Below are 12,535 nucleotides of genomic sequence, written 5' to 3'. Positions count from 1 at the left end.
AAGATATTCATTGCAGCATTATCAGTCTTCAGTTCGAAAATGGGCCAAATACTTCATAACAGAGAAGTGGTTAGGTAAATTACAGTATTGACATAGACTGTGACGGAGCTATTAAAAATGGTGTTTGCGTGGCTGGTGTGACTCATTGCTTGGAACATTGTCCCATACGCTGAAAGGCTGTGGGTTCGATTCCCAGTCAGGACACATATAAGAGGCAGCTGATGGATGTTTGTTTCTCTCTCATATCAATCTCTCTCTCTCTCTCTTCCCCTTCCTCTCTCTAAAATCAACAAACATAACCTTGGGTGAGATTTTTTTTAAATGGTGTTTATTAGAGTTGATAATATGTGTAAAGTGTTATGATAGGTATAAAAATAAGTGCAAAATGTATGCATATTCGGGATGGTCTCAAATATGTAAAACCAACAAACTAAGAACATTCTGCATTAAAAAAAAAAAAAGAGAGAGAGACTAGAAGAAATATCATCACAGAGGTTGACTTAGGTGGGCTAGTGAGCAGTATTTTTTTGTTTTTACCAACTTTTCTCTGGGATTAAGCTTACAATTAAACCCAGCTCACTCTTCCTCATAGCATCTTGGAGAAGCGTTGTTAAGGCCCAACCGGGAGTGGACCCACCTTGGTCCCGCCCTGGCTGTAAGCACAGGCCACTGCTCCATGCCCTTCCATTGCCTGTCCCCTGATCTCTCTTCCAGAGGCAGCAGACGCCCCTCCACCTCGCCGCAGAGCATGCCAGGCAGGACATAGCGGAGATGCTCCTGGCTGCGGGCGTTAACTTACACCTGAGAGATAAGGTACTCTGCTCACAGCCAGCCGCCCTTCAAGCTTCCATGGCCACCTGCTGTCAGGGCCTCCCTCCTTTACCTCGAATGCAGCTTCCTCCAGGAAGCCTTCCTGCCATTTCCTTCCCCTGCCTCCTCGGAGGGCCCTCAGCCCTGGGCCCTCCTGTTCCCGTTCTCTAGGCCTACCATGTGGTAGCCTCTGTTTCCGGCCCATCAGACTCTGGGCACCTTGAGTCACAGGCCCGGGAGTGGGGAGCTTTTCAGCACATCATGCCGGTGGGATGACTATGTCCTCAGTGGCTGGAGGTCTGAGAAGAGTGAAGACCTAGCATGAGGCCTGTGAGAGGAAGGCTATTTGCAAAAGCCCTTGATGCGGACTCAAGGGTCCCAGGTTCGATTCCGGTCAAGGGCATATACCTTGGTTGCGGGCACATACCCGGTAGGGAGTGTGCTAGAGGCAGCTGATCGATGTTTCTCTCTCACTAATGTTTCTAACCCTCTCATCGTGTCTCTATCACTCTTCCTTCCTCTCTGTAAAGAATCAATAAAATAAGGCCCTTGGGATGGGCTGAGGAGGGTTGGGCAGGACCAGGCTCTGAGGCTGGACCTGGGAGGGGCTCCCTGCTTTGAGCTGGACCTTTGGGGAGCTGGCCATCCTGGTGGGTGGTTGAGGCCAGCACTGATTGGGAGTCCTGGATCAAAGGGCTGGGAGCATATGGAGAAGTAGGCAAACTTGACTCAATGAGCCCAAGCCCCTTCTCTGGGCTCTGGTTGCATCTGAGGAATGGGGCTGGTACCCCCTGTTTCTCAGGTGATGGGGCAGTGCTATGCAGGCTGCATTCCATAAGCACCCAGGCTCCCTAAATTCTAGAGAACACCGGAGGCGGTGGCTGGAATGATTATTATTGCTTATTCTACCTGTGACTTTCCCACCTCCCTCCTCATGACCAGAAAGCCTCCTACTCCAGGAAGAAGAGTAGATGGCTGGGAACCACTTTCTTTGGGCGGCAGGGTTTGTAGTCCCGGCTAGAGGTCACCTTACACCCCTCCTGTGGAAACTGGCTCCCCTCCTCGCTTCTGGTTGCAGCAAGGGAAAACCGCCCTGGCCGTGGCCGCCCGCAGCAACCACATCAGCCTGGTGGACATGATCATCAAAGCTGACCGCTTCTACCAACGGGAGAAGGTACTGGGGCCCAGCGCAGAGGGAGCCACGGGGCTCCAGGTGGAGGGGGCTTTGACCCATTCAGCGGCCCCTCAGTTTCCCAGGCGGCAGTAATCCCCGCCTCACCTCCCACCGGGGACGTTTGTGAGAGTTCCCACACCAGTGTGGAGTGACTGCAGGCCGCTGCCATGGCTCCTGGTTGGGGGTGAATAGAGGCATGCGTGCCGGTGTGAGCAAAGAGATGGCTGGCTGGTCCTAGATCGCTGCCATCTCCGGGTGATTGGAATGACTGCTTGGGGTTTTGTATTCAGGCAACTCCCTAAGCCAGGAGGAAAGTGTGCTGGGAGTGATTGGTGATGTCTGCTGAGGAACTGGGAGGGAAGGTGGCTGATGTAAGGCCAGGCATTTGCTGTTCTAGTTGCCAGCAAGTGGGGGTGGGGCAGGGTGGGTTTTTTTTTGGTGTCTTTGAGGGTTGTTTATATACACAGAAAATGATTTTTTTTACATTTATTTCCATTTTTAAAATAATAGTAAATTTATTATAACTTTAAAAAAACAAATTTTCAGTTGGTCCGAAGGTTGTGGGTTATTGTTAAGCTGATTAAAAAAACAAATTTTCTGTAAATTTTAAGTTTATTTTATAAATCTTGTTATTCTATTTATGCATCCCAGTAAATATGAATAGTCACTTTCAAAGAAGCCTTTTGATTAGGGTTTGGCCCTGTATGAATTTAATTAATTAAACTATTGTAAACATTTTAAAGTGAATTAATACATTTAAAATAATAGCTTTTCTTTTCACGCATTTCAAATGCTTCCTCAATTTAAAAATTATCCTAGTAAACCCAATAAGCTAAACCCGTGGTCAGCAAACTGCGGCTCTCTAGCCACACGCGGCTCTTTGGCCCCTTGAGTGTGGCTCTTCCACAAAATACCACGGCCTGGGCGAGTATATTTTGAAGAAGTGGCATTAGAAGAAGTTTAAGTTTAAAAAAAAATTGGCTCTCAAAAGAAATTTTCATCATTGTACTGTTGATATTTTTGGCTCTGTTGACTAATGAGTTTGCTGATCACTGAGTTAAATCTATAAGTAAAGTGAATTTCATTCAAATAGCATTCCAATATTGTTTACAAACTTAGTAAACTTCTCTACACCTCTCAAATTAAAAAAAAAAAAATCACTACTCCACATCAGTTGGTGGATCACCAATTTCAATAGGAATCATGAGATACTCTTTTTCACTGACATGCAAGAGTCGCATAAACATTACAACCCCTTTACAACAGACGACCCCTAAATGTAAGCCCAGGATATTAATATGAAGGGTTTGACGAGTGATTTGTTTATGTGCTTAATGCTAAACCACATCAATCTTTAAAGCTCTCAACTCTAGGGCAGAGGTGCAGTGAGAATCCTGAACCCCCATCTCCTCTCCCCCTCCCCCCCCATTCCCCGCCCCCTGCCCAGGCCAATTCAACCAGAATCTCTGGCGGGGGATGAAGCTCAGTAGTTCCTAAAGCTCCCAGATGGTCCGATGCACAGAGATCCACTGAGAACCCCGCTCTAAGAAACGGCTTCTTACCACCAGGGTGAGAGCCACGCTCGCCGGTCCTCCCCTCACAGGCGACGGGCCAGACCCTGCTGACCGGGAAGTAACATGCAGACACTGGGGTGACCTTTCTCACCAGGAGCTTTTCCACAACCGGAACTCTGCGTCCACTTCCTTCAGAGGGGCTTGCAGAGGCCTCTGTGGGTTGGTGTGTGCTGTTGTGTCATCCTTTGTAACCTCTCACTTTATCACTGGCTTCGCGTAGAGAGGATTCTGTCACCTCCAACTTGACTGCTTGTTGGGATGTGGCAAGCCCAGCGCCTTGTTTGGTGTTAGCCACCACTGCTGAGTCACCCTCCTGACAGCTGCACCGCGGAAAACCAGAGAAGAGAGGCATCAGGGAGCCTTCCTGAGGGAGGTGGCATTTGGCTGGCCTTTTGACGGTGGCCAGGAGCCTGAGGGGCAGGGAGGTGAGGAAGGACTCAGGGACGGAGGAACCATGTGAGCAGCTCGGTCCCAGAGGCCCAGGCAAGCCATCGAGGCGGAGACCGGAGCGGCAGCCAGGAAGCCCCCAATGGCAGCGACACCGTTTCCCAGATCCCGGCCCGGGATCACGAGGGAGGGCCTGGCAGGGATTCCCCCAGAAATCCCTGTTGCCCTCCTGGCATCTGCCCCACAGGACCACCCGTCCCTCAGGGACCCCGGTGACCTCGCGGGGAAGAGCGTGACCTTCAAGCAGGACCATCGGCAGGAGACGCAGCCGCTCCGCGCCGTGCTGTGGCGCCTGGCCTCCCGGTACCTGCGGCCCCTCGAGTGGAAGAAGCTGGCGTATTGCTGGGGGTTCTCCGAGGCCCACGTCCACGCCATCGAGCAGCAGTGGACAGGTACCCCTGGCCTCGGCACCCGGGCACCCAGCAGGGGGGGCAGGGGCTCCTGTTCCCTGTGCTTCTGCGGACAAAGCCTGTGCCACCCACGGCCGCGCCACAGAAAGCCTCCTGCCGTTGCCAGCACACGGCGTGCTTTTCCACTCGTCCAGGCCTTTGCCCCGGCGTGCCCTCTGCTCTCCCCTCCCCACTGTCCTGGGAACTTCACACTCTTCGTGAACCAGCCGGAGCCGATGCCAGCGGTTCATACAGGGAGCTGAAGGCACTCCCAGTAAAAAGCAGAGGGGCTGCTGTGACCCCTATTACCTAACACCGTGGTCAGCAAACTGCGGCTCTCGAGCCACATGCGGCTCTTTGGCCTCTTGAGTGTGGCTCTTCCACCTAATAGCACGATCCTTGGCGAGTCTATTTTGAAGAAGTGGCGTTAAAAGAAGTTTTAAGTTAAAAAAATTTGGCTCTCAGAAGGAATTTCAATCGTATTGTTGATATTTGGCTCTGTTTGCCGACCACCGATCTAACCCAACCAGACTCGATCATTATAAAGTTAAAATAACGAATATAGACACCTGACACAAAAAACGTGCAAACCAGTTAGTGGACTAGAGCAGGGTATCCAAAAGTAAACTGTACCACAGACAGGAGCTTTCACAGCAGATGGAGGGCCCTGGGGGCAGAGGCTAGAGAACAGGTGGGTCCTTCGATGAAACTGCCGCCCGAGGGCAGCCCCAAGGGCCCAGGGGAGAAAGGTCAGATACAGCGGAAGGACTGACCTGCACTCACGGCTGGCCCGCCATCGCCCTGCCTGGGAGAGCAGACCGAGTCACAGAGAATGAAACAAGTCAGTCCCACTGCCGGCACTGAAGGCGTGAACACTCATTTCCAAACATGGCTGTGCCTGGGGGTCATCTGGGAAGCGGGGATACCTCAGCGCCCGGGCTGTGCCAGAACCAGGCGGTGGGAAGCCGGGGGAGTCGGGGAGCCTGGTGTCAATAGCTCCTAAAGCTCCTCAGGTGCTCCCAGGGCACAGACGGTGGGAAGCACGGATGCCGGGAGAGAACCTGGCCAGCTCGGACTCTGACGAAGCCGGCTTCTCACTGAGCAGGGCCGCTGGCGGGCAAGGCCCAGATTGTCCTGCTGCCAAAGGTGAAGCGGCCGCCTTGTGCATCCTGTACCACAACGAGCGCCAGTTCTCCCTTCAGAGTGACACCGACAGTCTTAGCCAGTCTGGCTCAGTGGATAGAGCTCCAGCCTGTGGACTGAAAGGTCCCGGGTTCGATTCCGGTCAAGGGCATGTACCTTGGTTGGGGGCACATCCCCAGCAGGGGGTGTGCAGGAAGCAGCTGATTGATGTTTCTCTCTCATGGATGTTTCTAACTCTCTATCCTTATCCCTTCCTCTCTGTAAAAAATCAATAAAATATATTTTTTTAAAAAATAATAAGAGTGACACCAACAGCATGCGTGATAGATAGATGCTCAGGAGGAAGCCTGGGGCTGGGAGGTTCAGGGTCCCCAACACAAAAGCTCCACCCGCACCCCACCTGAGGCTGCTCTGCTCCCCCCCCCCCCCCCCCCCCGCCCGCCCTTCTCCGGGCGGAGCTCCCCCAGAGCAGAGGCGGCTGGTGCTCCGGAGGCAGTCAGGGCAGCGTAGACACGTGCTTAGTCCGGCCCGTGCTATGTGGGCCAGGTTGACTCCTTTTCCTTTTCCCTTTCTCCTTCCTGGCCCAGGCACCAAGAGCTACCAGGAGCACGGCCACCGGATGCTGCTCATCTGGCTGCACGGCGTGACCGCGGCGGGGGAGAACCCCAGCAAAGTGCTCTTCGAGGGCCTCGTGGCCATCGGCCGGAGGGACCTGGCTGGTAAGAGCGCCCCCTGCCGGCTCCTGCTCAGGGCAGTGCCCGGCCCGGGTCAGAGCAGCGTGCCCCGCCCCTGGACTGCTGGCCCCCTTCCCAGGCTGCTTGAACCGCGTGCCGCGGCCCCGGCTCTGAGCCTCCCAGATGCCTGGTCCCGCTCTGCCTCTCTCGGGACTCAGGTGAGGCCGTGAGCAATCAGCGCCTCCTGGCCCGGGTCTCCCCCCCTGTGCACGGAGGGCGCTGTCCCAGGCGGTCCCTATGAGGTTCACAGCCCCAGAGCCAGGGGTGCTACCATCTCTTCCTCCCCAGCCTGCTATACTCAATCCTCCCCACCCCCACCCCCACCACCACCACCCCCACCCCCACCCCCACCCCAGTTTGGAATAAAGCAAGAACAGCCTGCAGAGTTTTTTTTTTTTTATTTTGTTTTGTTTTGTCTTGTTTCGCTTTTCTTTTACAAACATTAAGACATACGGGCTAGAACTGGCTTAATATGAGTTGAGCCAGTCAGAATTCAAAATTCCCAATGCCATCCCAACTTTTGAATTCCACCTTATTAAACAAAAAAGGATGAAACAGCCGAAACCAGTTTGGCTCAGTGGGTAGAGCTTCGGCCTGGGGACTCAAGGGTCCCAGGTTCGATTCCGGTCAAGGGCATGTACCTTGGTTGCGGGCACATCCCAAGTGGGGGGTGTGCAAGAGGCAGCTGATTGATGATTCTCTCTCATCGACGTGTCTAGCTCTCTATCCCTCTCCCTTCCTCTCTGTGGAAAATCAATAATATATATATATATATATATATATATATATATATATATATATATATATATATATATATGTTTAAAAGGATGAAACAAATGGAGCTTGTAATGGAGAAAAGAAAAAGAGAAGAGAAGAAATTGTCAGTCCCCAAAGCCTGGCTGGGTATCAGGCATCCCATGGGCCCGCCAGGCGGAGGGACAGCAGTTTCCCCCATTAGAAACAGGGCCGCTCTGGGGACAGAGCCCTCCACACTGTCACGCTGATGGGCATGGCGCTTTACGGGAAACCCCAGGACGGGGCACTGGGCAGTCGCCAGCAGCAGTGAAGGCTGTCCTGTGGCAACAGGACAGACACGGAGAGCATGTTACCGAGGGAGAGGGAGAGCCCTGGCACGCTGGCCTCTGCACAGCTGCCTCAGGCAGGGCAGGAAGAGAGTCACTTCAGAGTGGAGGAGCTGGGTATAAGTTTTTTCTTTCTCCAAAATGTTAAATATTACTGTTGCTCCTTCTTTGAACACAAATCCTGGCAGCCAGTGAACGGCTGAAACCAGCCCGGAGGCCACCTGAGGCAACAGGAGTCTGGTCTTTTGCAGAAAGCACCCGGAGGAAGATCAACGCCGGCCCTGGCACCCCCCGGAGGTGCACAGCCATGTAACCGGAGCGGCTGGCCTTCAGGAGCTGCGGCCTCGGAGCGGGGGCCGCTGGACGGAAGACGACCACCATTTAAGGGCTTTAAAAAACCACTGTTAATCTCCAGCTGCTTTTATGGAAACGCATCGTCAAGCAGGGCCAGCAGGCAAAAGCTTGCAATTTCTTTCAGTGACTGGCCCAGGGGCTGCCTCGGGTTTTGCAGGTAATCCCTCCCCACAGGTGTGGTCCTTCGCCTCTCTCAGCTCGCTTTCATCTCCGTCAGCTCAGAGCCTCGCGGGGGGCGAGAGGCGTCTTGTCAGAGGACACGGTGCAGGCTAGCTGAGCAGCTAGTCAGGATGTGAGGTCAGGCGCCCAACCCAGCATTCCCGTCTCTCCACCTGGTGAAGGGCTCCATCCATCACTTACAAAATGGACCGCCCTCCCTCATCCCCTGGCTGTTAGGAATGCTGGGCTTGCTCCACAGCTGTTTCTGTTCCCAGGCTGCTCTGTACGCGCTGACAGTCCCAGGAGGCACGCACTCTCATTTTTTTTCCTCTTGTAAAAACTCTTAAAGTTTTAAAACGTTTTTGAAATCGTTTTAGACTTACAAAAATGTTGCAGAAACAATACAAAGAATTTCCAAATACTCTTCACAATACAGTTTCCCCAAGTCTTCACGTCTTACATAACCAGAGCATAATTTCCCAAACCAGGAAATGAACACTGATATAATACTGTCAGCTTATCTTCAGACCTTATTCGAATTTAGTCAGTTGAGCCATTTTTATGGACCAGGATCCAGTCCAGGATCATTTGTGTATTTAGTTGTCATTTTCATTAAAAATATATATATATATTTTTATTGATTCAGAGGGGAAGGGAGAGGGAGAAGAGATGGAAACAACAATGACACATGATTGATCAGCCACCTCCTGCACGCCCCCTACTGGGGATCGAGCCCACAACCCGGGCATGTGCCCAAACCAGAATCTAACCGTGACCTCCCGGCTCATAGGTTGATGCTCACCCATGGAGCTACACTGGTCAGGCAACATTCTCATTTTTATAGCTCCAATATGAAGACTCACCTCTGTGGAGCATCTCTATTCAACCCAGCTTTCTGCAATGATAAAAATCTGTGGCTACAGTTTACCTGCCACTAGCTACCTGTGGCCACTGAGCACTTGCAATGTGGCAAGTGGGACTGAGAAACTGAGTTTTAAATTTTACTTAATTTTCATTATTTGAAATTTAAATAGGCACCCGTGGTAAGGGGAACCATATTGGACGGCACAGCTGGTCTGGAGATTCACTTTCAGGTGACAGGCAAGCAGCTCAGCCACGCCAGTCCGCAGTCCGAGTGTGGCTCCAGGGAAAAGGGACTCAGGAAGCGTCAGGTTTCACAGCAGGTGGCGGGCATCGGCGCTGGGAGCCAGGCGTTCTGCCTGCCACTCTTTCTAATCCCAGCTCTTTGCATGTGGCACAACTGATGATGGTCAGTGGGGAGCCCACATCTTAGAAAAACTCCTCAGGACGTTACCCTTTGGGCCCGAGTCCTGGGAAGGAGAGCGGACAGAATCTGTTGGAGCTGAAGGGGTTTCGGTGACCACACACGGCGGGTGGGGCTCACAATGGTGCCATCCTCTGAAAGGCATGGCGGCCGTATCTCCCTGAATTACAGGAACATTCCCCTTCACTCAGCCACCCCACATCTAGGCATGTACCCCACAGAGAAACCTGCAAACCCCATGCTAACACTAGTGCAGACTGATACCGGGAAACTGTGCTGTGGAGAGGGGAATGTGGGAAATCTATGCTACCTGCTGTTTTTTATACTGTTTTAAAAAGTAAGTCTATTAATTAAACAAACAAAAACCCACCAACTAAACATTTTGAAAAGAAAGAGAGGCTTTGGCCGAAACCGGTTTGGCTCAGTGGATAGGGCATTGGTCTGCGGACTGAAAGGTCCCAGGTTCGATTCCGGTCAAGGGCATGTACCTTGGTTGCGGGCACATCCCCGCTGTGCAGGAGGCAACTGCTCGATGTTTCTCTCTCATCGATGTTTCTAGCTTTCTATCCCTCTCCCTTTCTGTAAAAAATCAATAAAATATATTTTAAAAAGAAAAAGAGAGAGAGGCTTTGAAGCCCGCCCATTTTACAGGCATAGCCTGGTAAGAGGTGTCTTGCCAGAGGCCACACAGTTCACATGGATCAGATCCCAGCAGAGCAGGCAGCCTCTGGGCTGTGCCCCCGCCCATCCTCCGCATGGAAAACCCTCCGCTGCCATCTTCCATTTGGGAAAGGTATTTTGTACCACATGGGACTGAGGTCATTTATCTGAATGGCTTTTGCACAATTAATTTTGTATGTTTTTTTTTGAGACAAAAAAAAATAGCAAGTTCTTAAAATAAAATTGAAATGTTGAAACATCTCTCAAAATCAATACTCATTTCTTTTGTTTGGGAGACCTATGGTGACATTTCAGAGGAGACAAGCTGTTGTGGACTGGTTCTGTGTAGCCACAGCCGGTCAGCTCACCATCGCAGTCAGTACTGAGTGTCTTCCGTGCCAGGCAGTCTGCTGGGAGCCGGGGGGCTGCGCTGAGTAGTCCTGTTCCTGCCTCTGGAAGCTTGTGGTCTGGGCAGCGGACGAAGGGCTCACATACCAATAGTGTCATACAGTGCGGCTGGTGCTTGAATGGGTACAGGCAGGGACTGTGGGATTTATTCCTCCTTGGAGAAGGTAAAGGGAGGAAGGTGAGAGGTTCACAGAAAGACAGAAGTGGACAAAGCACATTCCAAGCAAAGAGCAGTCTATGCGATGGCATGGAGGTGTGGAGTGTCTGTCTGAGAACCGTGTGGCCGGACACAGGAAGCAGGGGAGGGGAGGGGAGAGGAGAGGAGGGGAAGGGAGAGGAGGGGGGGGGGAGGGGGGGAGGGGAGAGGAGGGGAGGGAAGGGGAGGGGAAGGGAGGGGGGAGGGGAGGGGAGGGGGGAGGGGAGGGGAGGGGGGGGGAGGGGGGAGGGGAGGGAAAGGGGGGGAGGGGAGAGGAGGGGAAGGGAGGGGAGGGAGGGGGGAGCGGAGGGGGGAGGAGGGAGGGGAGGGAAGGGTAGGGGAAGGGAGGGGGAAGGGGAAGGGAGGGGAGAGGAGGGGAGGGGAGAGGAGGGGAGGGAAGGGGAGGGGAGGGGAGGGGGGAGGGGAGGTGGGAGGGGAGGGGAGGGGAGGGAAGGGTAGGGGAAGGGAGGGGGAAGGGGAAGGGAAGGGGGAGGGAAGGGGAAGAGAGGGGGGAGGGGAGAGGAGGGGGGAGGGGAGGGGGGAGAGGAGGGGGAGGGGAAGGGAAGGGGGAGGGGAGGGGGGAGGGGAGGGGAGGGAAAGAGAGGGGGGAGGGAGAGGGGAGGGGGAGGGGAGGGGAGGGGGGAGAGGAGGGGGGAGGGGAGAGAAGAAGGGAGGGGGAGGGGAGGGGAGGAGAAGGGAGGGGGGAGGAGAGGGGGGGAGGGGAGGGGAGGTGCTGGAGGGGCAGGGGCCCACGGCCGGTGTGCAGAGGATGGGCTTTTCAGCCCTCGGTCAGACCACTCCAGGGGGCACTAGTACCCCCCTGAGTGCCCTCTGCCAGCCTTGGTCAGGATGCCCATTCCTTCTTCCTTCCACAATCTTCCTTCTTTTGATCTTTAACAAGCATCTTGCTCTCGATGTTTCATCTCAGCATCGGCTTCGGCCTGTGGCATGGAGGTGGAGGTGTGGCAATGGGGTCGGAGATGGCTGAGTTTCCAGCTGGGAAATCTGAGGAGCAGTCGTGTTGGGAACTGAGATGATGGGGTTTGGGAGAGAAGGGGCAGGTTTGGGCAGTGGGGACATGGGTGTAGCTTTAGCCAGGAGAGTCGAGGGTGCCTGTAGCAGACTGGCCCAATAGATAGGCCTGGATAAGCATTCAAGGCCAGCACTCAAAATCAGTCAGGGCGGGAAATGGCAGTCGTTAGTGGGGAGAGCCAGGGAGGCACGGCTTACAAAGGGCGAATTTGAAGAGCGTGGAGGGCAGCCCTGGTTCATCATGGCACCAGGTGAGGGACTGCTGCTGACCACGTGCAGACTGGCCCTGCCCACAGTCCCTCTCTGTTTGTTGGGAAGTCGAGACACAACCAGTGAAACTATGGCAGCCTCAAGGAAGACTCACTGCTCACAGAAAAGGCAAGCCCTGCCTCTGTGGCTTACCGACTGCTTCCCCAATTCACGCCCGCTGTCAAATCATGAGGCCCTCAGAGGAGACACTGCACCTCGGTGGACAGATCACAGGCTTTAGGTATGACCCAACGTGGCATTCCAGTCCCCCTCCTTCCTGTTGACGCTCAGCAAATCTCTCCACCTCTCCAAGGCTCTGTGACTGCACCTGTAAAATCAGTGTAAAATCTGAAAAAGCTGCCAAAACCGGTTTGGCTCAGTGGATAGTGTGTCGGTCTGCAAACTGAAAGGTCCAGGTTTGATTCCGGTCAAGGGCATGTGCCTTTGTTGTGGGCACATCCCCAGTAGGAGGTGTACAAGAGGCAGCTGATAGATGATTCTCTCTCATCGATGTTTCTAACTCTCTATCCCTCTTCCTTCCTCTCTGTAAAAAATCAATAAAATATATATTTTTTTAAAAATCTGAAAAAGTAGGGCCAACTCAGTATTTTGAAAACTTAAAGGCAAAGAAACATGAATGCTTATTTTTTTGGTCTAAATTGTACCTCAGAGAAACCAAATAGTTAATGAGGCAAAGTCATAGTTGTTTTTTGTTTAATCAGTGAACTCCAGTTAACGAGTGCAGAAGGAATAAACATTGGAGCACTGTTGCTGTCCTCAGCCCCTGAAGAAATGATGTTTGTGTGCGATGATCAGCAGTGGCAGCTGAACCATCGGGG

At 53.0% G+C, this 12,535-nt stretch overlaps 1 protein-coding gene across 2 annotated transcripts in view; it reads left to right on the top strand.

The window, feature by feature from the left end:
• The window catches only part of ANKDD1A (ankyrin repeat and death domain containing 1A), a 36,914-nt gene extending 28,369 nt beyond the window's left edge, over positions 1-8,545 (top strand). For both annotated transcript variants that reach the window (XM_036438996.2, XM_036438987.2), the window contains exons 11-15: positions 715-813; positions 1,889-1,984; positions 4,193-4,397; positions 6,125-6,256; positions 7,605-8,545. In XM_036438996.2, coding sequence (XP_036294889.1) covers positions 715-813; positions 1,889-1,984; positions 4,193-4,397; positions 6,125-6,256; positions 7,605-7,666 — 594 coding nt within the window. In that variant the 3' untranslated portion in view covers positions 7,667-8,545. The remainder of the gene's footprint in view (positions 1-714; positions 814-1,888; positions 1,985-4,192; positions 4,398-6,124; positions 6,257-7,604) is intronic.
• The last annotated feature ends 3,990 nt before the right edge of the window (positions 8,546-12,535 follow it).

Source organism: Pipistrellus kuhlii, unplaced genomic scaffold (assembly GCF_014108245.1).
Source record: "Pipistrellus kuhlii isolate mPipKuh1 unplaced genomic scaffold, mPipKuh1.p scaffold_m20_p_1, whole genome shotgun sequence".
Lineage (NCBI taxonomy): Eukaryota > Metazoa > Chordata > Mammalia > Chiroptera > Vespertilionidae > Pipistrellus > Pipistrellus kuhlii.
Note: the sequence above shows the minus strand (reverse complement) of the source record. Positions and strands in the feature narration are given on the sequence as shown.